This window comes from Platichthys flesus, chromosome 14 (genome assembly GCF_949316205.1).
Source record: "Platichthys flesus chromosome 14, fPlaFle2.1, whole genome shotgun sequence".
Taxonomy (NCBI): domain Eukaryota; kingdom Metazoa; phylum Chordata; class Actinopteri; order Pleuronectiformes; family Pleuronectidae; genus Platichthys; species Platichthys flesus.
In genome coordinates, this window is record NC_084958.1 from 5,964,504 (window position 1) to 5,986,037 (window position 21,534).

The 21,534-nt window shown below is 41.1% G+C and overlaps 1 protein-coding gene across 1 annotated transcript in view; it reads right to left on the reverse strand.

The window, feature by feature from the left end:
* zswim5 (zinc finger, SWIM-type containing 5) overlaps positions 1-21,534 on the reverse strand; it is a 52,417-nt gene that overhangs the window by 12,888 nt on the left and 17,995 nt on the right. The window contains exons 2-3 of the mRNA XM_062404943.1: positions 978-1,165; positions 322-490 (exon numbers count right to left, since the gene is read on the reverse strand). Of these exons, the coding sequence (XP_062260927.1) occupies positions 322-490; positions 978-1,165 (357 nt within the window). The remainder of the gene's footprint in view (positions 1-321; positions 491-977; positions 1,166-21,534) is intronic.

A 21,534-nucleotide genomic window follows, 5' to 3' on the forward strand; every position in this document is an offset into this window, starting at 1 on the left:
CAGGGGCTCTGACGTATGACAGCCTGTAGGCTTGCATGCGGCATGTTTCAAGTCTTGAAGCTTTTAAGTCTGGCCTGTTGCTGTGAAGATATCACTGCAGAGGGATGAACAGCATCTCCACAAAGCAAGAACTTTTCAAGAATTATGAACAGGTAGAAAAGAAGAGAAGAAAACTTTCATATTGACTGGTCTGTCCTCCCGACATTCAAAATCAGATCCAGATGGTGCAACACGAAAGTTGGAATAGAAATCCCACTTATTATTGCTTGAAATCAAACCAAACACAGACTGAACATGTTGGTGCAGGCGTTGTGGTCTCACCATGAACCTGGTTGATCTCAGAGTTGGAGGAGAGGATCTCATCAGCCAGTTTCTGAGCGGTGGGCAGCACCTCAGTGTGGTGGGCTGTTATCAGATACTGGACCAGCTTCTGCAGCTGGTCTCTGTTCATCTGGAACAGCGTCTCGGAGATGGGCAGCCGTAGCTTCACCTGCATCAGACATACACACACACATGTGTTGGTGCATGACATGGCAACTTTCCGTATTTTAAGCTGTGAGTCTATACCTTTTGTCTCTATTTAAGAAATCTCTAATCAAATCAAAATCACTTAGCAACCCTGTAACTTTTGCAGAAGAACATCAGCTTCTGCCACTGATTTTTAAGCTGTTCTTCTCTGAGAAGTTGCATGATGTTTAGACTCATTGCACCACATAACTAAGGCTACAGAAGTAGAGTAGTGCTTCAGTGTTCTAAGATTAAAAAAAAACTGGAAAATATGGGATGTTTGTCACTCTTTAACACTAGTTTAACTTATTCTAATTTGGCATGTAAATGTTTGAGTTGCCTTCTTCAGATTTCCCTTTACTTGTTTTTGTGTACGTTTAAAAGGGATGCATATTGGAAAAAAATTAGTTAGACCAAATTTCAAAGTATATGATATTAAGACACTAAATTCTCTGGATTGTGATTATTACCTGTTCAGGCTTGCGAATCCGGTAGAGTGACAGCGCCACCACATGCGCACAGTAGAATATATCCCGGTTCCCACAGCCACAAGTGACTGAGGTTATCTTGCAGCGGTCAAAGCTGATGGCCACCTTGTGTGTGACCTCTGGCTCTGATGATGTGGTGGGTTCAGTAACTGTGCCACTGAGGTGAAAGCCTGCAAAGACACAAGGAACAAGGGGAAAGAAGTGAGACTTTATTGCAGCATAAATAACTAGGTAACATTCACATTTGTTGACCTCGACCAACTTTTTTTCTGTTTTTTTTTTACATACACTGAGATCAAATCGACTTGCTACAACAAAGAGAAGCAAGACCAATCTTATCAACAAGCTTAACCTACTGCACAACACAACACTGCTGACAAGCAAAGAAAACCCTCACTATAGATACACTAACCAAAACTGCGTTGACCAAAAATAACTTTGACAAAAGGCCTATGTTTATGCAGTATTGTTGCTACATGTAAACTTACTTAACAAAGAGAAAATTCCAGTTTTGATGATTAGGGGTGTAAAGCAAGAAAGCATCGATCCTTTCCATCTGAACAAGCCACCATCAAACCAACCCAACAATTATTCCAACCACATGAAAACCGCTGACCGACTTTCTGACAAACTGACCCAGCTGGCTACATGCCAACCAACACAACTGGTAAACATGTCAGCTTGAAACACAACTACACATGCCTCCTAATGAATAAGACTGTCAACTAATTCCCATTCTGATTGATTTCTAGACATTGACTGACCAACACCAACTGTCCACTGTGTCTAACAGGGCATCTGACTATGACAGGAAGGATGAGCAAGACACTGAGAGAGCAGACTGCAGGGGGAGAAAGAGAAGCTGATGCATCTGGAAGTGATAGACATAAAGAGTCCTCCAAACTGTTGAAATCTCTCTCGCCTACTGAGTGCGCCTGTCCAACCAATCTTTGTGTCTCACAGCACATGGTTATATCCTAAATGTCAGAAGAAAGGGTTTCCATTCCTTCCCTCTGTCTCTATAATGGATATACCTGTCAAGCCAATTTGCACAAACCACAGCTTAGTCTAATGGAGTCCAAATTTGATCTTCCAGTGGTGAAATCATCACAGCGGAGGCCAAAAGATCATTCAAAAATCCGGAGGAGAGCATTTCTTAAAAGCATCGGGGGAACATTTGGGAGCTATCTTCCCTCAAAGCTGTCAGTCATTATTCATTGCTGCATTTGCCTCCAGAAATCCAGTATAGCATTTCAAATGAGTGCAAAAATGTTGATGACAGATGACATTCAGGATTCAATCTCTCCCACAGCTGAAAGAGCTGATTTCCCTCTTTCTCTCGGAAATGGACCAACCCCCCCTCCCTTCTCTCTATGTCTTTGTCTGTTAGGTTAAGGCCTATTGTTGCTCAGGCCATGGGATGATTGTTACAGTGACACTGCTGCTCTTTTCACTTTCAATTAAGTCAAAGATGGCTCAGACACAGTTCATAGTCCGTCTGTCTAGCACTCCTCACCTCTCTTTTGCCAGGTTGACACAGAGAACCTACAGCGATGCTGGGTTTAATTATCTGGGTTAAGATAGCTTGTTTTTGGGCATTCATATCTTAGTTAAGGCTCTTCCCAAGCAACATGGCCATTCCTACCAGATTTTATGTGAGACTCTACCTGACTCATTGGAATGACAGGATATAATGAATGGCAACATATTTTTAGTCACATAAGTCACTAGAATAGTTTCACTTTTTAGTCGATTAACTTTTTTCTCTTTGTGACCATGAAGATGATAAAGAGTTTTGCATGTTTCATCTGTTATCTTTTGTTCCATATGACAAAAGCAAATGTACTGTTTTACAGGTTAAAGTCCAAGCAACAAACAAGCTTTTTAACAAATAAAACAAATAGAAAGGGACCAAGGATGGAATCTTGGGGTACTCCATGGCCGACCAGATTACAATATTTCTTGTTTCTTTCTCCCATTCATAGACATGGATCTAGTCCCTTAGCTTGATGAGTCAATACTCAAAGGCTACATGAAAATCGTACCCATTATTTGTTGTGCCAATCTCATGAGGACTACTTACCACTCTCTCCCTCCCTGTGTGTGTGTGTGTGTGTGTGTGTGTGTGTGTGTGTGTGTGTGTCTTCAGCAGATGGGGATGAAATGACACTTGATAAAAAAAGATACTGCATTAGACAAACCCTTACACACATACAAAGCATGGAAACACACTGAAAAAAAATACCTTTTCAGACCCTGTCTGCTTTTGCTCTTAATGCCATAGTGAGCTGATCAAGACCAAATGACAAGCCACTGATATTTACAGTAGACTATGCGCACACATGCACACACAAACACACACTCATGCATTTCCATGTATCTTTGCTAGTGGCTTGGTTATTCTGTGTGTGTTATGTGTTTTTGTCTGCTCTGATGCAGATAAGTTGTGCTTGCCTAGAAAGCCTACACACAATGTGTGCCACTGACATCTTTATCGCTGACAAAAGTGTGAATATCTGTGTCATTTGTGGTTATTAATGATTCACACTTGTCCTATGTATAGAATCGAGTGAATTTAAATCCACAGTGGTTTACCCACCTCTCCATTGAGGAAATCCAGATTTTGTGAGTAGATTCATATTTGCATTTCAAACTATACTTTTATGCATGTAGGAAAGACATTGAAACATATAATAACAGAGGTGGCTCTTTATAGATCTGGATGAATTCCTGCTTGGCTACTGTGTTGATGTATGCGAGAAAACCACAAAAAAATTTGGAAAAAAAATAAAATATATATATATATATATATATATATCTTTGTTTATATATGAACATATAAACACACTTTACCCTGCCTCCCGCCCTCCTGGTTGTACACCATCTGCCACTCGATGGAAACTCCACCCACTCATAAGCAAGTCAGCAAATCAGGAGGGAGAGAGCTCCTCACGCTCATAGGCCATTAACCCCCTAATCAGCTGGGGAGATGGAGCCGGGCGCTGAGCCAATGTGAGCATGTACACCCCCCACCACACATACACACAGATGATAGTCTTATTCAACCCCTGCCTCACCACAAACCTCGCAGACAGACAAACTCCGCCCATCCCTCAGAGTGCATTTTAAAGTTCAACAAGAGAATATCTTTGATTCACTTTTTCTACTTCCCCCACAGCACTGTGCACTGCAAAAAAACAATTCCTTCATTTTGCAACCAACATAGGTTCATTAGTCTCATTTTGTTAAGTTATATGGATTGGAGTGAAATTAAAGGAAAACCAAATATTGTTACACCAAAAGCTTATGGAACAGTTTTTGTTGACAAAACAATTACCTCATCTGATATTTTAAGGATAGTAGCTATTTCAAGCTTTCAAAACCTAAACTTAGCTGTTTGTGGCGCAGACATATTTTGTCTTCCAGGAAGCACTGATGTCAATAGGCACACTGTCTTAAACAGTTATTTAAATGTAACTAAAATATTTTTTCATCCAGCCAAACTGCAATTGTTTTACACTATCATCTACTCTTGAAATGGGTAAGATGATTTGCTTATTAGGTCTTACAAGCCTGGCAATCAAAACAAATCTGGTTTGGGAATCATTATCAAAACCCTCTGTTAATTTTAAATGTCTGTTAAAAATTTAATAATATAATGAACTGGTATCTTTATTTTTACTCAGCAATTGCCTGATGGTCTAAAGCTAACTGTACTTTATCACTATATTTTACTAGAAAAACACTCTAAGTGGGTTGATGATGTTTGTCAGTGCGACTTGAGTAGATTTAGTCTATTTTGACTTAACACAACCCTCATTGTGAAACACTTGCTCATCCACCTCAGCTACCCTAAAACCTAACACTTCAGTAACTCTGTATCCTAACTCTTTTTACGTCGACGAATATTTACTTTGATCAAGAAACTAATTTCTCCGTGAAATGCATCCACTAGAAAAAAAATCCCACTGCCTTTTTATCCCTTCTCTAATCTCAACAGCCCTTTCCAAAAGTAGCAGAGGATTCATCCTCCTCCAGCAGCCAATATATCCCTCGCAGCCTGTGGCCCTTCCCATCTCCCATCTGTTCTGACAGCTCCAAGGTTAACACAGAACCCCCCCGTTCCCTCTCATTCACACACACAAGACACCCACATGGCCCTGTATTCAATCAGCCATCTATCTCTGCACAGCAGACGTGCATATACACAGAAACACACACACACACACACACACACACACACACACACAATTTCCCCTCTTCCCCTATGCCCATCCATCCATCCATCATCCATCATCCATCATTCATCCATCCATCCGTCCATCTCTCCCTCCTACAGTGTTTGCTGATGCGATAACAGTTGATTGATTCATTTGTGATTTCCCAGCACCCATGTCCCACACACACATGCACACAAATCTTTGCTAACCACCGGGACTCATTTGTCATGATTATACTGAATTGAATCCCTGATTTGCTCCATTCTGTTGCAACAGGGGAGGCAAGAACCAGGTGACGAGGAAGACAAAAAAAAGAAGTCAGCTGATGTGCCACTCTAGAAACTACAAGAAAGTAAAACTGCAGATCTGACAAAACCGACACGGGTGAAAATCAGCAAACGGCTGACATGTCAGTCCCAAGTTCCAAACCTGATTGAGCAAAGAGCAACAAAAAAAAGAAAAATGGGGGAAATAGAGAGAAATAAGTCCAGAGGGAGAGAAGGTAGAGCTTGATGTAAACCTGATTACTCTGAAAAGAAGTTCAGCAAAAACACCAAAGAGATAAAGAGAGACAAAGGCAGATCAAAATCATCAGAATGAGGAAGAGCACATTTAATGAAGCTTGTTAGTCCTGTTTTGGACAGGCCCACACATAGGTATATTGTTAAGGATAAAAGCTATGGGGAATGCATGGAAAGATGGAGGGAGAGATGGCATCATTCCTTGACAACGTCTGAAATTCAATAAAGGACTTCATCTGTCTGATCTCAAAGCAAGCAATCTTACATGAAAGCTAAAGTGGTCCAATTCAAGACTTGCATACATTCTGCTGTTAATGGAGAGCCACTTGGTCGAGTCATGCTATTGTGAGCGTGTGCAGCACTAGAATGAAGGTTACTTGGAGAGGAGAAAAGCCACAAATGCTGATTTCAGCTGCCGAGAGCAGTAAAGCTTGAAAGCAAACACAAGAAATAAATCATATGGAATACAAAGCTAAAGCTGGGTTGAGGTGAGGCAGTGCTGGGGCCTTGATGCAAGTGTGTCATACACAAAAATCAGCTCCAGTGTAAACCATGATTATCCAAGGGTAAATTGGAGATAAGAAAGCAGAGTTTTTTGGGGGTTTCGGGCTCTTGTTTGTTCTGTTAAGCATCACTCTCCTGCATGTGATAAAACCAAAATTCACTGTCTGCTAGAAAACTTGGATTCCAGTTTTGATTTATCATTTCTTTGGCTTAGGATTGTACTCCGTTCCTAACCCTTGAGGCAACAAGGGTGATGGCTTATGAACCTACCAACACACAGCATGGGGTTTGATGGAAACCTGCTTCACAACAAACTATTATCAAAGGTGCAAAGTTTCAAAGTATCGACAACTGGGAGAGTTTAATGTACAAAAGGGCGGCATATCAGCAGCACTGTTAATTCCCACTGCAAACAAATCTACTGCAATATCCTAAATGCAATTTAAGTGCAAAGAGGACAGAAACATACCATCATATGGACACACAAACACTAACAACACATCCCCAACATGTAAGAATATGAAAGGATCTGACAGCCATAAAAGGTCATCGCACTGGATTTGCCCTCCAATCACCATTACACCATCTTACCAAAGACATCAACAGACATATACTCGTTTATATATTGTGTGCAACACCATTTTTTAATAAGTGTAACCACCCGTACACATGAAAACAGAAACTACATACGTAAACTGTTCATCTGCAGTGTGTATCCTGATTATCTTTGTTTGTTAATTCTGGAGAAGGTGTATATTTTTCCCTGTGCATCTTTGTAAGCAATGCAGCTAACGTTAATGTGGTTATGCACACACATATGCACACTTAAACACATGGATTTCCTGCTTGTGTTTACATATGCCAAGCCTGTTGTCTCCTTCTGCTGCTCTTTTGTCTTGTCCCTCTCTGTCTCTCTCGCACTTTGCCCTTTTCCTAAACCAGCCGTGGCCTTAGCCATGGTTTTTGTTTAATATGGCGGCACGCAAAGCAAAGGAACAACCATCTGCCATATGCATGCAGCCGCCGTCTTAGGAACAACAAGGGGCTGGCATCACAATGCCTCTTTAGTTAGTGTGTGTGCGTGCATGCATGTGTGTGTTTGTTCTTCAAGCGCAGTCTGCAGGGCAAGATAAGTATGCATTTAAGAGGCTTATATTTCATTTCAGGAACTGAAGGAGACAAAATGGCTCCATTCTGTGTTGGCGGATATAATATAAGGAATGACGAGGTAGCAACAAAAAGAGAAAAAAAAAAAGAAAAAGCTCACTCTGGCACCGTTCATGTACATACACAGAGGAAGGAGGTACAAAGCCAAGCATTTGTAGTTTGTGCACAAATACAATTGAGCACAAAGCTGAACATGTGATACACAAATCCAGTTTCATTCTTTTTTTTTCAATACAACTAAAAGCCAATACCTGGAAAAATAAGCCAAATCAATCTATAGACTGAACAAAAGTAACTTCAAAATGAGCACAAATTGACCTTGGCTTGTCAAGCAGATGACACTCTTGAGAGGCTATGAAGAGAGCCGTGCTGTAAAGGCAAAAACTCTTTGACTTCTAAACATTTACAGACGGATAATTTTTGGTGCTCACATTTGTTGAAGGTTAATCACTGTTTGAATTCTGAGCATACTCGGGGAAATGAAAATAAATGCTGCTGGTTTACTGGTTAATCTGGTTGCCCATTTGCCATAGTAACAGTGAGAGGGTCTCACCGGGGGTTCATATCGAACAAAGAAGCAGAAATTTCCAGTTTCCAGTCTCATTTCAATCCCTGTTGGCAAATCTGAAAAATAAATACCAACTGTAGGTTGAGTGTGATGTTTTGGTTTCAATTCAACATGATCGTTTTCTTTCAGTACGTTTATATATATTGAATATTTTGTCCAACGCAAAGGTTGTGACATTTGAGGTTTTGTTGGACTGTCTGTATGTCTCAGTTTAGAAAACCTTTCCACCCCCTGATTAGCCTCCAACCCAACAGAGCTGATCACTTGCACAATCATGCATGAAACATGAATAATGAAATATAATGAAAACAGCTTGCAAGCCAATATACAAGCTGACGATCCACACATGCTCTAGCTCCCCTCTCTCTCACACACGCACATACACAATAGCACTGCAAGGGCAAAACTCTCATTTATCCATTAGCTGAGAAGCAATCACAGATTTGTGCAGACACACACACACACGAAGGGGTGGGGGACTTCTGGTTGACTTCATCAAGCTCTCATCAAGCCAAGCCACCATATGGAGATGGGGCCCAAAACAGAGGGGGATTGAATTGTGTGTGTATTTGTGTGTTTGTGTGTGCACACACAGAGACCCCCCTCCCAAAATGCAGCAGCATCAACACAAAGGAAGCATGCATCACCAAATCAGCTTTTTCTTGCATACATTATGACTCTGCTGTTACCCCATTAAGAAGACACCCTTACACACACACAAACCCTGGAGGTGTGTTGAGCTCAAAACAACTGAAGCAAAGCCATGATGAGGGAGACACTGATTACCACCTCCTTCTTTTTCCTATCCACTCACACACATTTCTCTCCAATCCCCCCAGTCTTAACTCCCGTCGCTCTAATGTCTGGTCTTATCTCCTCCCTTTTCTCTTTCTCATCCCAGCATGGCACATTGAAAAACCTAAGGATCCCCACACACACACACACAAATATGCACTATGTACCAAGGCCAGCTTGCTGACATAGGCAGACAGTCGTACAACGGGCATACATTGAATTTTAATCTGGGCGTGACCTGCTTTTTCTTGGTCCCCCACTTCCCCTCAGGGTTCCCTCCCTTACTGGCTGCCCCCATAGAGGCAGCCTTTCACACGCAAGCGCACCCTCTCCTCCATAAGCACCGCCCAGCCCGAAATCCCCTCTAAGACCCAGGCTGTAGGCCTCGAGGCTGGGGCCTCGCCTGCCATTGTTAGCCCACAATGGGTGAGAGGCGGCTGGCAGGCAGGCAGCAGCCAGGAGGCCTTGCGAAGGAAGCCCAGGCAGAGGAAAGAGAGCAGCTACTGGAAGGGGCAGGGTGGATTAACGGAGGGGGTGGTCTGGCTTGCTTGGACAGGCAGATATATAATGACAAACTGAATTACTGAAATGAACATGAACTGAAAAGACAAATGATGAGAGAAAATGAGGAACTATAATGGAACACACCATATGAGAAAAGTAATGCAGTACAAGTGAAGGGACGCTGTCCGCTAATAAAACAGTCAAACAGACTGTGTGACTGATGCAAGCTCTGTTGACAAAGTCAGTACTGTATTATGGTAGAAGCAGGTCTCCTCCATTGAATCAGCTGTCTAAAGCTGGGATCAGGGTTAATATAATGTGTTTCATTCTGCAAAGGAAGTCATTTATTTCTGCCAGACAACAACACTACCTCAGTATTCAGGGAGAGACATAAGCACTGAGTTAAAAGTGTCATTAATTTCTATGAAACCAGATTCTCAGCAAAGAGAACACACTGGCCGTTCTTCTCATTCGTGTTCCCTATTTTACAGATTTAGTCAACTGTAAATTTGGTTACAGGAGTAATTTCAAAACAGACATTTGTATAACACACTATATTCTGTATCATTGAAGTTACAACATGGTTTCTTATCGACTATTTTCTACTGCTGAACCATTCCATTAAAATAATATTTTCTACATGTCTACTACATTGCTTTAGTAACATATATTTAAAAAAAGCCCCTTTCGGACCTGGCATCAACACAAAACCTCATTTTGCGAGCCCCTTAATTTTGGTTTTCAAAACACCCCATTTTAGCTAGAAAAACCCATGGTTGTGTTTCAGTCCGGATAGGCAGAAACCAATGTTCTAACTCAGTCACCACTTGTGTTTCCTTAATTCACCACGTTAGACTGTGACCTTTTTTCTTTTCTTTTGATATGACAATGTGTCACTGTGAACAGTGTGCTTAGTTTAAAAGAAATATGATGGCTTCAGATATTACACATCATATTTCCTTTATGAAAATTGGTACCAATATCAGACCAGCTATAACAACCCACATATTCCCAAAAATGTTTACCACAGAGGCTTAAGCTGCAAACTACAAAGCATCAAACCAGCTAACTTCAATATGAGAAAACACTGACACAGGTTTGTTTAGCTCGGTCAACAACAAGTATGAAGAAGTGAAACATGAGGTAGTTTTGTTGTCAGACCACAGCCACGTTTGAATGGAAAATATTCACACCAACACACATACACACACCCACCCACAAGCAATAGGCTAATAATGTAAAATGTCAAAACACACAAACAAACAGCTGTATGCACACACACACACACACAACAAAACACAATAATGTCAACTGTCATGTACATTCATACCACAAACAGGCTTGAATGCGCGTGCACACAGGGAAGAGCCGTGGGAGCAATCATCTGATAATGTCAACCATCACACAAGGACACACATCATGCATGTGCACACACATACACACACAACAATGGAGGGGAGGATGATCAACAATGATCCACACTGCTCTCTGGCAGAGACTTGAGTTTGGTAAAGAAAAGGTTTCCAGTTGCTCGAAATTCATTCAGTTACAAACTCAGACACACCCACACAGAGGGAGAGAGACCTTTGCGACAAGTAGGAAGAGCTCAGCCCTCTATCACAGAGTTGGTAACATATAGGAGGGATGGGGCTGTACTAGCTGTCCTTGCTCAATACGGCACCACATGCACACACACATTGCGTCTCATCACAATAGCCTGGATTCACGCAGTGCAGGAACGGCTTGAGATTAAACCAACAGTGATGCAAGCCTTCCAATCCCCTCTGTATGGACAGTGAAGGGCTAGTAACAACAACCCTGAGGATAGAGTTTGATGTGTGAGTGAGTGCATGTCTACTGTATATACGAGGTGTGTATGAGAATGTGTGGCTCTGTTGTGCTGCTTTTTTTCATCTATATTTCCAATATTTACCAATGATTATCCGCCTCAAGGTTTTTCTAGATCAAAAGCATAGTTCTATGCTTAAGTATCTTTCATCTTATAAACATTTTGGACAGCAAGAGTTTTATTCTTAACACCATAAAGAAATATGCTGAAACTGCCATTGGTATAATGGGACCAGTCAAATGACATTCGAAAGCAGGGCCGTTTATCTGCTTACTTTACCGAAGTTTTGATGAAGTAATCTCAATGAAACTCAATGAAACTCAAATCCTTAACTTGCTCAATTGACCTTGAATCTATCAACTTTTCTTTATTGTGCGGTTGTCAGAAGGAAGAAGCGCCGGTATTTGTCAGCCATTCCCTACCTTCTGGTATTTCCCCCCTGGCACAGAAAACTGCTATTGTGAAGGCTCTTAAAACTAAGGAAGACTTGACCTACATTCTTTTATGCTTTGGAATGTATTTCAACAAAGTTGTTGAAATGATAGTTGTTAAACAGCCACAACTTCGATTAATACTACCTGTGCTTTGCAGAAACGAACAAACAAACTGCTTTCATTTTGACAACAGAAACAGCACATTACAGCTCTAATTTACCTGTTAATTACTTGAGTAAACACAAATAAGTATCTTCCATGTTTCTTATATTTAGTTCATTGTTGTATGTAGTCCTGCTATTTACATATTTTACTGTATGATACTGTCAAATGTATATCCCTATGAAAAATCTTTAACACAGACATGGAGTCATAAACTGTGCCATTATATGAAATGGCTTCTCTGCAACTCTGTGATGTGCAGCGCCTCAGGGTTCCATTCTGAGTCCTTCATTGATTAAGGGGCTCACATATCTGAAACCAGTCCACTCACCACCCAAAATCAGAACTGGGAGTGAGTTGCATTTACAATTTTGCACACAAACTTTCTAAATTGCTCTTTTTTATCTTATTACATTAGTAGCTTTGTACAAACTCAAACATTGCCTTCAAGGAGAGAGTTTTAAAAGTTGTACTGTTGTCTGTGTCTGAATGACAACAATGAATGGGGGGGGAGCATGGCCTAGGGGATAGAGCAGGTGCTCTGCAACAAGAAGGTTGCCGGTTCGAATCCCACTCTATCCCATCTGCATGCCTAAGTGTCCTTGGCAAGATACTGAACCCCTAGATGGCCCCTCATAAAATGATGAGTGTTCTAAAAATGTAAGTCGCTTTGGATAAAAGCGTCAGCTAAATGACATGTAATGTAATGTAATGTAATGTAATGTAATGAATGAGTATCTCGCCACGACCTATGAGAGCAGGCCAACCTTGAAGAGAGCAACATAACTGGATGACACATCATACTAATCTGCTTTATGCATACCCTGGCATTTTGTCTGAAATGTGTATGCTGAACATTGGATTGATACTGATGTCAATGATAATCAGTTGTACATTTCCTTATTACTATGATGAATGTACATAGATTTTAAGTGCTACATTATTGGCAATTTATAAAGAATTACAGTCAAATAATTATAGAAGGGGCTCAAACATATTGTGAAACCCTAAACAGGTATCCATGGTAAAATGTATCAATTCTGTGTGTTGGACCATGGTCTCCTTGTTCTTAACATGTCCTTGATTACATAAAAGGCAGAGATAATAAAGTCTGATTTCATTGGACAGGATTTCTATCAGACTTCCATACACCTTATTTAATTCATTACTTCAGTTGAATGGAGTCTGATGAGAGTGCATTTAGATCTCCTCTTTAGAGATTTCCAGTGAGGCTAACCCTAACCTCCATTTAGAACTTATTTTTCGGTCTGAATTTTTTTCAGACCTGATGTCTGAGCTACAGATATGCATCAAATCCAATTGCTGATGCAATATCTGCATCCCTAAGCCCTGAGATCCAACCAGCCAAAATTTCATGCTGACACAAACTTGACAGACAAGATGATAAGGGAGGAGAGCAGTGAGATTATTGTTAAATAACATTCTGAAACAGAGTCACATGCCAGAGATACTTTTTCTTGACAAGAAAAGCAAAAACCTATCCAAACACGCAATAGTGGAGATTCATTTAATCCCAGACAGTGCATTAATATTGTACCTGTGTTGACTATGCTGCAATGATACTAGCATAAATAGGTAAAGGTTTGCGAATGGAGAATGATGCTAAACTCTGGTTAAGTTGATTGACAAAGAGGGTGTGATACAATGACCGACTTTCATTTAAATGGATGTATAATAAATAGTTGTTCTTGTTAGATCATCTTCATTTCTAATGTTGTTCTTATGTTGTTGTTGACCAAATGCTCACATGAAGTTTTCTGCTTTTTTAAACCACAGTGTAAATGTAGCATGACTTCACCTTATCTCACTCTATCTATCACACACTATCCCTTTGTATGACTTCAATTATCTTCCTTGTTATTTCTTTCTCATACCTTCTCGTATCAACTTGTTTGTCCACCTACCACACACACATAACACAAGTGTGTCTCTCCGTGGTTTCCGGAAAGGGTTAGAACAGGGAAGGGCATCTTAAAGGCACTTCAACTCAAATTATGTAGATTTAAAAACAGCTATGGACAGATGAGGTAGCCGGAGACTAGAAGGTGGGCTGGACTCCAGTCATGAATATTCATGAGTAGACACTTTAAACATATCTTCTCATGGGTCACCACAGGGGTTTACCCAGCCAATCAACTTCTTTTGAGATATCCTCTTTCTACAACTGCAGTTCAAGTCGAATCTACTTGGTCTGTTTTATCAGCAGGGAGGTTGTAACAGCACGGCTAAGACATTTAAATAGTGCTGAAGGAAGAAGTGTCAAAATAAGATTACATCATTTAAATTTTTGTTGTGATATACAAAACAATTTAGCTGTAAAATACTTATTTCTTCAAGACTGGTAGCTTAAAAACCTTTCAGCAGCATTTAAAATGATGGTTCAATATGCCAAGGGAACTTATTGACTCTTGGCTCTCGCTACACCACCTAGCTAGGACACAAGGATGGACTTTGCTTTGCCAATTCCAGGTACAAAGTGGCCTGAGAACTGTCCAACACGTTTGGTATCAGCAATAGTTAAATGAAGAATTAAAATGTATCATAAACTACAGAAATGTTTAATTTCCCATTTAGACATCTGGCCCAAAAAATCTTTTCTTTTTAGATGTTTTTGACGATCCAGCGAACAATTCCCTAGCATGGACCTTCATTTCTTACTTTTATTCTTAGAAAAAAAATTGTGCACATCAGATGGTCCATTGACTTACTTTTCTAAACGCATCAATCTAAGAATATTTTCTTCTTTTAATGTTTTACTAGAGAGCACACTGAGTAATGGCACATATACAATGTACAGACGAACAGAATTGGAACACAAAGCCTAGCAGTGCCCCTTCACCTCTGAGGTGTAACAACAGACAAAACCAGAGTTTACAGTATGTCCAAACTCAAACACCAGTGAATATTAAGTAGGTAATTACATGAAGCAACATTTAATTTGTAACTTCTTCTCATTGCTTTATTTTGGCCTACTCGTGTTTCTAGTTCTTGCCCCCCATCAAGGTCACTGCAATAAATACACACACACTCACACACCCACACCTACACACACACAAAGGGGACGAAGAAGGGAGAGCAAGTGAAAGGCTCTTCACAACATTGTGTGTCGTGGGTTGAATACAGAGCATTGCACAAAACAAAAGCATGAGCGACAGCCAGCTGGCTTGGCACCACTTGGCACGGGACAAGGCTGCTTGTCCTTGGCATGACAATGAAACACAAATACACACAGACCTAAAGACACACACTGATATACACACACAATTTCTCCACCTCTTCTCAGGTATATTTGAAAAGGGTAGCTGTGGAGAGCCTCGGAACTTAACTATGTGTGTTCCAAGATCCCAGTGAAGAAGTACCGGCTATACAAAAGAAATACAACAGGATTCTCTTTTCCACTTAGAAACAAGAGTCGGAAAAGGCACAGAAGAACGAATCTCAGCTAGAAGCTGTAAAGTAAGCTGGGTGAAATTTTGGGACAGACACCTTAAGTACCTCAAGTTTGTTGCCAAGTAGTCTGAAAACTGGGTTTTACTTGTAAGCCAAGGGACAGCGATTTCTAAGTTCATGAAGGACAAACACTAATAATTCAATCCGTAATGCAAGCACATTCTATGATTGTCCCTTCATTATCATCCTAGTGTTGTTTTCCATCGTTAACCATAAAAGAAACTGTGTTCCCAAGTTGTATCACTCAATGGACAAAAACCTGTTTCATTTGCTGTTATAATTTATGACTAAGTCCTGACTTAAGGCGAATTGTAGGCAAATCTGTAGCAATGACCTCCGAAAGCCACTCAGAACAGTTGCTGTGAAACCAGATATTTCAGGGGATATTTTTAGATAACGCCATTCAGGTTAAATAATGTTTAAATCTACAACTCTGACCACAGACAGACAGCCTGGAGTCCACAGAAATGGCTCGATGTGGCATGGTAGTCACAATGTTGGTTGCATAAAGCACATCGTCACGTTTGTTTCAAACATTTCTTTAGTGGAACTCAAAGCTGTCAACCATTGAGAGGCAGATAAGGCATTATCAAGGGCATTGTTCCTGCACAAAAGAATATTGTTCCATGTGATCAACAGCTGATTAGGACCGTTGGGTGAACAGATCAGAGGAAAATTATCAGCATAGAGCCTCTGTCTCAGTAATGGTACCAGGTCCATGCAGCCGGCTATAATAATGATACATTGAGCAACAGAGAATGCAGACTTATGATAAAAGTTCGGCAGGAACTCAAGATGATTTCGGACTAAATCCCCGTTGGTCTTACATAGCTGTGTTCTTTATCAGATAGGAAACAGCAAGTGATTCCATTGACGAGACAAAAACCTAAATTAGCTTTTCATACAATCAGGTGTCATTGCATGTCAATCGATTAGAAGGCTTAAGCTGCTGCATAAGGACATTTTACAAGACAAAATAGACCCCCAATCACACCTATACAAGGAGGACTAGTTCAGGTTCACAAGTATCTGAATTTAAGCCATTTAAAGTACGTTAATCAGATGACACAAGTTGGTTTCTTTAGCATCGTTGGAACAGAAATCCTATCAAGTTGCAAGTATCTCATACAAGCAACAACCTTTGAAAATGTAGAAGCAGTCAGCTCAGACAGGACTTCATGGTGGTGGAGAAAAATACAACACCCTACCCCCCCCTTCCAATTTTTCACAAAGCACTAAATGCTGTTATTATTTACGTGGCTTACAGAACAGTATTCATTGTAAAGTTAGTATTGTTACAGTAAGCAAACAGCTCAACACTTGTTCCAGTGACTCGCTTGTCATTCAGTTGACATATCCCTGCATCAACAGCCAGCATGCTTAGTGAATGAGTTTCAACAATGGTCAAGAACAAGAGCCTCTGTATGTTGAAGTTTCACCCTTGTTCGACTAAAGCCAAACTTTTGTTTTTGCAGCAGCCGGCATCCGTAATTAATATGCGAGTCACTATGAAGGGATTTGTCAATCCGGGCCATAAACTGCCATTGTGAAACATCATCTATAGCTTAAGGCTAAATGTAGCTGTCGGAATCCCCAATGCCCCACCTCTAACTCTGAGCTGTTGAGACATTACTGCCAGTGGGAGAATAAAGACATGACTAATGGCCAAAGTTAAATCTTCACATCCAGTAACAATGCGTCAATTCAAAAGCATGCGGCACGGCTTAGCTCTGACGGTAAAACCTTTTGAACGATGGGGGCTGGTGTCGGAGTGTGTGGGGTGTGGGGGGGGGGGGGGGGGGTGCTGGGTGCCTTGGGCTTACTTAGTCTCTGCAGGTTAAGGAGATGTTAAATATGTGGGAAGGGATGAGATGAGACTTCTGTGGGGAGAGAAGGGCTGGTCTGAAAAGTAAATCACGGAGAGAGAAATAAAGGAAGAGAGCGAGGGCCTCCTTACTCAGCAGGAGCTGTCTGCCAAGGCAGGAGTCAGGCAGGGGGCGAGTGTGTTTGTGTGTGTGTGCGTGTGCGTGTGCGTGTGCGTGTGCGTGTGCGTGTGCAACATAGGGGAGATAGTGGCCACGTGCCAAATACAATGACCCGCAAAGCTGGCAGGACACTGGGTGGCTGTGAGAGAGAATGTGTGTATGTGTGCGTAGGATGTGTGTCTGCTTGCATTCCTGCGACGCACACTGCCGTTTTCTCCACAGTAACAGTGCGAGGAGGCTATAGACTCTGTCTGTACAGAGGGAGGGGCAGTAGGGGACCGAAGGAGGTGTAAGAAGGCGAGGGAGCCAAATCAATGAGCTAACAGGGAGACAACCTGGGCTGTGCTTGTATATCACGACCTGTTCTTGCACAGCAATGTTTTAAAAGGTGCCCCATGCAATGTCATAACTAAACTGACACTATAATTAATAATAACTATAAACCATCCTCTACAGTCAGATTTACACTCAGCTCGTTTGTGGAATCGGTTAATTGCATTACAGCTGTGGCTGTCAACCCTTCTCCTGTTTGACCCCTGCCCTGAATATTTAATCATCTCTTCCTGCTTGACCCACAGCCAATTAGCTAAATCAGGTGTGGTCTGCAAGCTCAGGATTAGCTGAATACTTTATTTACCTAGTTAGGTGAGGGTAAAAAAACATGCCATTCAGGGTTCCCAAAAGAAAACTGCTCTATAATGGACAAGAGGAGAAGGGTGTCATTCATACAAATAGAGCTGAAACTGTCAAATGTACGTATCACACCACATCATATTATGAACTGAAAATTAAAACACACTAGGGCTTTATGAATTAGTGCTGACCTTATAGCTATAAGAAGCCTTAAGCTTTGGTCACTGCCATGGTACCCAATACTAATTTGATGATTTTATATGCATACAACAAAAATATTGAAAGTAGGTTATATGAGGTTTATTACTGGAAATTCAAGCTTGATGACATTTATATATATATATATATATATATATATATATATATATATATATATCCTCTTGTGTAAACCCATTAGTAATAGTGTGATGCAGCCTTTGTAGCTTTGAGGGCTACATTAAAAGGTTTCTTTTGAGCTACTTTACTGTTCTACAAGATTTAAATTAACTATGACTGCCTCGGTTTGATTATCATATCCACAAAGGGCTAGTAATTTTCTTCCTCCCAATTTTGTATTAACAATAATAGTTTGGTCAAACACACTGTGGTTCTTGGCTTTGACGAGACAGTGCTGCTAGTAGCCAGTAGACAATAGAGAGAAGTGGATGATTGGACACAAACCAGAAGAAGGAGGATGAGAGCTGGAGAATGTGGTGCATGTGTGTGTGCGCACACAACAGATTTTTTTAGTTGGAAGAAGGACTGGTCCCCATCTGGCAAGGCCACAAACATAAACCCACACATCACACACACACACACACACACACAAACACACACATACACAGCAGTTGTCTGCAGGGAGGGAGGAGGGTTAAGGGGTCCCCTCCCTCCCTGCTGACTCCTGGATGCTTGCAGCACTAATCCTGTTATCTTCGTCCCAATAAGAAATGAATTAATGAATAGAGATTGGAAAAACAGTGCAGTGTGCTCGGCGACGGCCCTGCATGGAAGCCAGTGAGCTTACAGGCCCTGTCTGCTCTCGCTGAAGTTGTCCCAAAACAATGGGGGGATTCTCCACACATGGACATAAAGTATTATATTATACAAGTCAAAAAGAGAATATATGTTATATGTATATCGTTGACCCTGTTATTAAACAATATTTATAAAATAGAAATAATCCAAAATGCAGTTCTACCAAGATATGCAAATATACGACAGAGGATGTTATTGAAATGGATTAATAAAAATTGCTGTCACAAGGATTTGTGGGAATTATTTATCTCCTTTCATTTCATAAAGGAAGCAGTGAAGCACCTTTTCTTAGCATTTTGGGGTCAAAAAGCTGTGTTTTCTACTGAAACGAAAAGAGGTACAATTTACTTGACAGTGACAGACTAGAAACAGCGTACAGGTCTCCATGGATAAGGGCCTCAACTAAGTGCTAAATGTAATGTAAAGTACGGTGATGTGCAGTGTAGATCTGTGATCAGACCCTCTTTACCCACAGGGGCCATTAAAGTTTCATCTAATCTGACTCCCAGTGGAAATTATGGAGGGCATGTAGAAGTCAGAGTCCACAGAGAACTGGTCTTGTACAGCAAAGAGTTCTTCATATGATTTTTGTACATTTCAATCATCTGTTTAGTACTATGCTTTAATTCACTTGCTGAGAATAAATTTACTGCTTCATTTGGAACGGACATTTCGCTGCTCAAATACATGTAAGTACACATTCTAGGTAAAATAATTTTAGACTGTATTTGATAATCCTTCGGAAGATATTCCTACAGTATATGTCATCACCTCACAGGTACTCTGCAGCAACATGCCTACTACACAGAACTGTGTTCTGTGTAGTAGGCATGTCCCTTCTTTACCCCATTTGTCCCTTCTTTACCCCATTTGATGTCACTTCCGACATTTATTAGATTTTTTTATAATTTTAAATTGACAAGGAGCCTTCAAATTCAAGTCCTTACACAACTGACAGGCTCATTTAAATTTCCTATTTTCATACTCGTTTAATTTTTATATTAATACACAATTACCAATATTCATGCACAGATTGGAATATACAAGTACAGATGACTTGACTCTAACACACAGACAGAAGTGGAGGGCATACCGTGCCCACTCTCGCACCTCTTATGTACACAGCAGGCTGATCAGGGAAATATGCCAGTGACGGACTGACCCAAGCAAACCTTCAGGCCTATCATTTTTAGAGATATCAAAGCGAGTAAAACGGAGGAAAGTATGGTAAGATTTTAAGAAGAATGATATGGTGATGATGGGTTGGACGTTTTCCTTTCTTATATATTCATCAAAGAAGATTGACACACTAACACAAATACACACATGCAATGGCTGACCACGCCCGTGTATCTCATACACAAGCTCATGTATGAATGGAAATATCTTTCCTTTGACACGAAAACATCCTGGTCTCAAGTGAACCCCACAGGGAAAAAAACACCTGAACAGTACATATGGTGTGTATGTGTGTGTGTGTTTGTGTAAGCCCTCTTTACAGCTTAAATATATTCTCTTATAGAAAAATGAAACCCCCATTGACTGTGTTTCTATTATAGGAAGTCAATGTGGTGATCATTAACAAGGAATGAAACAGCACTCAGAGCAGTAGCAGCAAAATAGACCACAAAGAGAAGCTCTAAGTTTTCATGCTGCGGGGTTAGGCAGGTTCATAGAGTGTGTGTGTGTGTGTGTGTGTGTGTGTGTGTGTGTGTGTGTGTGTGTGTGTTTGTGTGTGTGTGTGTGTGTGTGTGCGTGGGTAAAGCCTGAAACATGCTTCTGCGACTGCATCTGCGTCTTTTCACGCCGCTGTGGCGCAAGACTCGTTTTCATTCATGCTTCCCCAACCGTTGCGCGTCTTACAAAGCAATTCCGCGCCAGAACACTAGGCGGAGTAATGCTTTTTGTCGAGACGACCTTAGAGACGCCTTCTTTCTTCTTCGTCGATTGTTTATTTACATAGCCACTGCGGCTCCTCGTAGCCTTTTTCTGGCGGACAAATCCGCCAGTCAGTGACAGGTTATACAAGTGATCATACTATCGGATATCTTCTGCCAAGTGCTCTTCTATTTGGTCCATATTCGTTCTTCTAAATCTTCCGTGATTTCTGCCGGTATTATGGGGCATGAAACCGGAAATGCAGCTCCAGAAGGGATGTAGAGCAGACCAATCACAGCCTTGCGGGCTGAGTGAGCTTGCGGAGCTTTGCCGTAAATTTTAGAAAAGGGGGTTGACACCCGTCAGCACGTAAGGATGGATACATAAGCACGTAAGGGACCCGGAAGGGCTCTTGCGCTTATGGGCCCGTGAAAACGCAGAAGCATGTTTCAGGCTTAACACGTGCATGTGTGCTATTGTGTGAGAAAGAGTCAACCGATAAAGACACTCAGATCTTACAGTTGCTTTCTAGTGTCATAAACACTCCCTCTCTCTGCTTTGAACTCAATAGAAATGTCACAGTAGCCTGTCCTTGCGTACATGCACACACACACACAGAAAAATTTATGACAAAAGAAGAGGTCCTTTCAGTCTGAGGACCTGAGGGAGAAGAGACAGACGAATGGGGGAAACTCCCCCTCAAGTTAGCAGACAGCTATGACACAGTACCGCAGGGAGCAAAGCAGGAGAGATGACTACAAAGACACATGGAAGAAAATATTCATGTCTATTATATCAGTCTGGACAATTATTACACAAGTATGTTCACACACC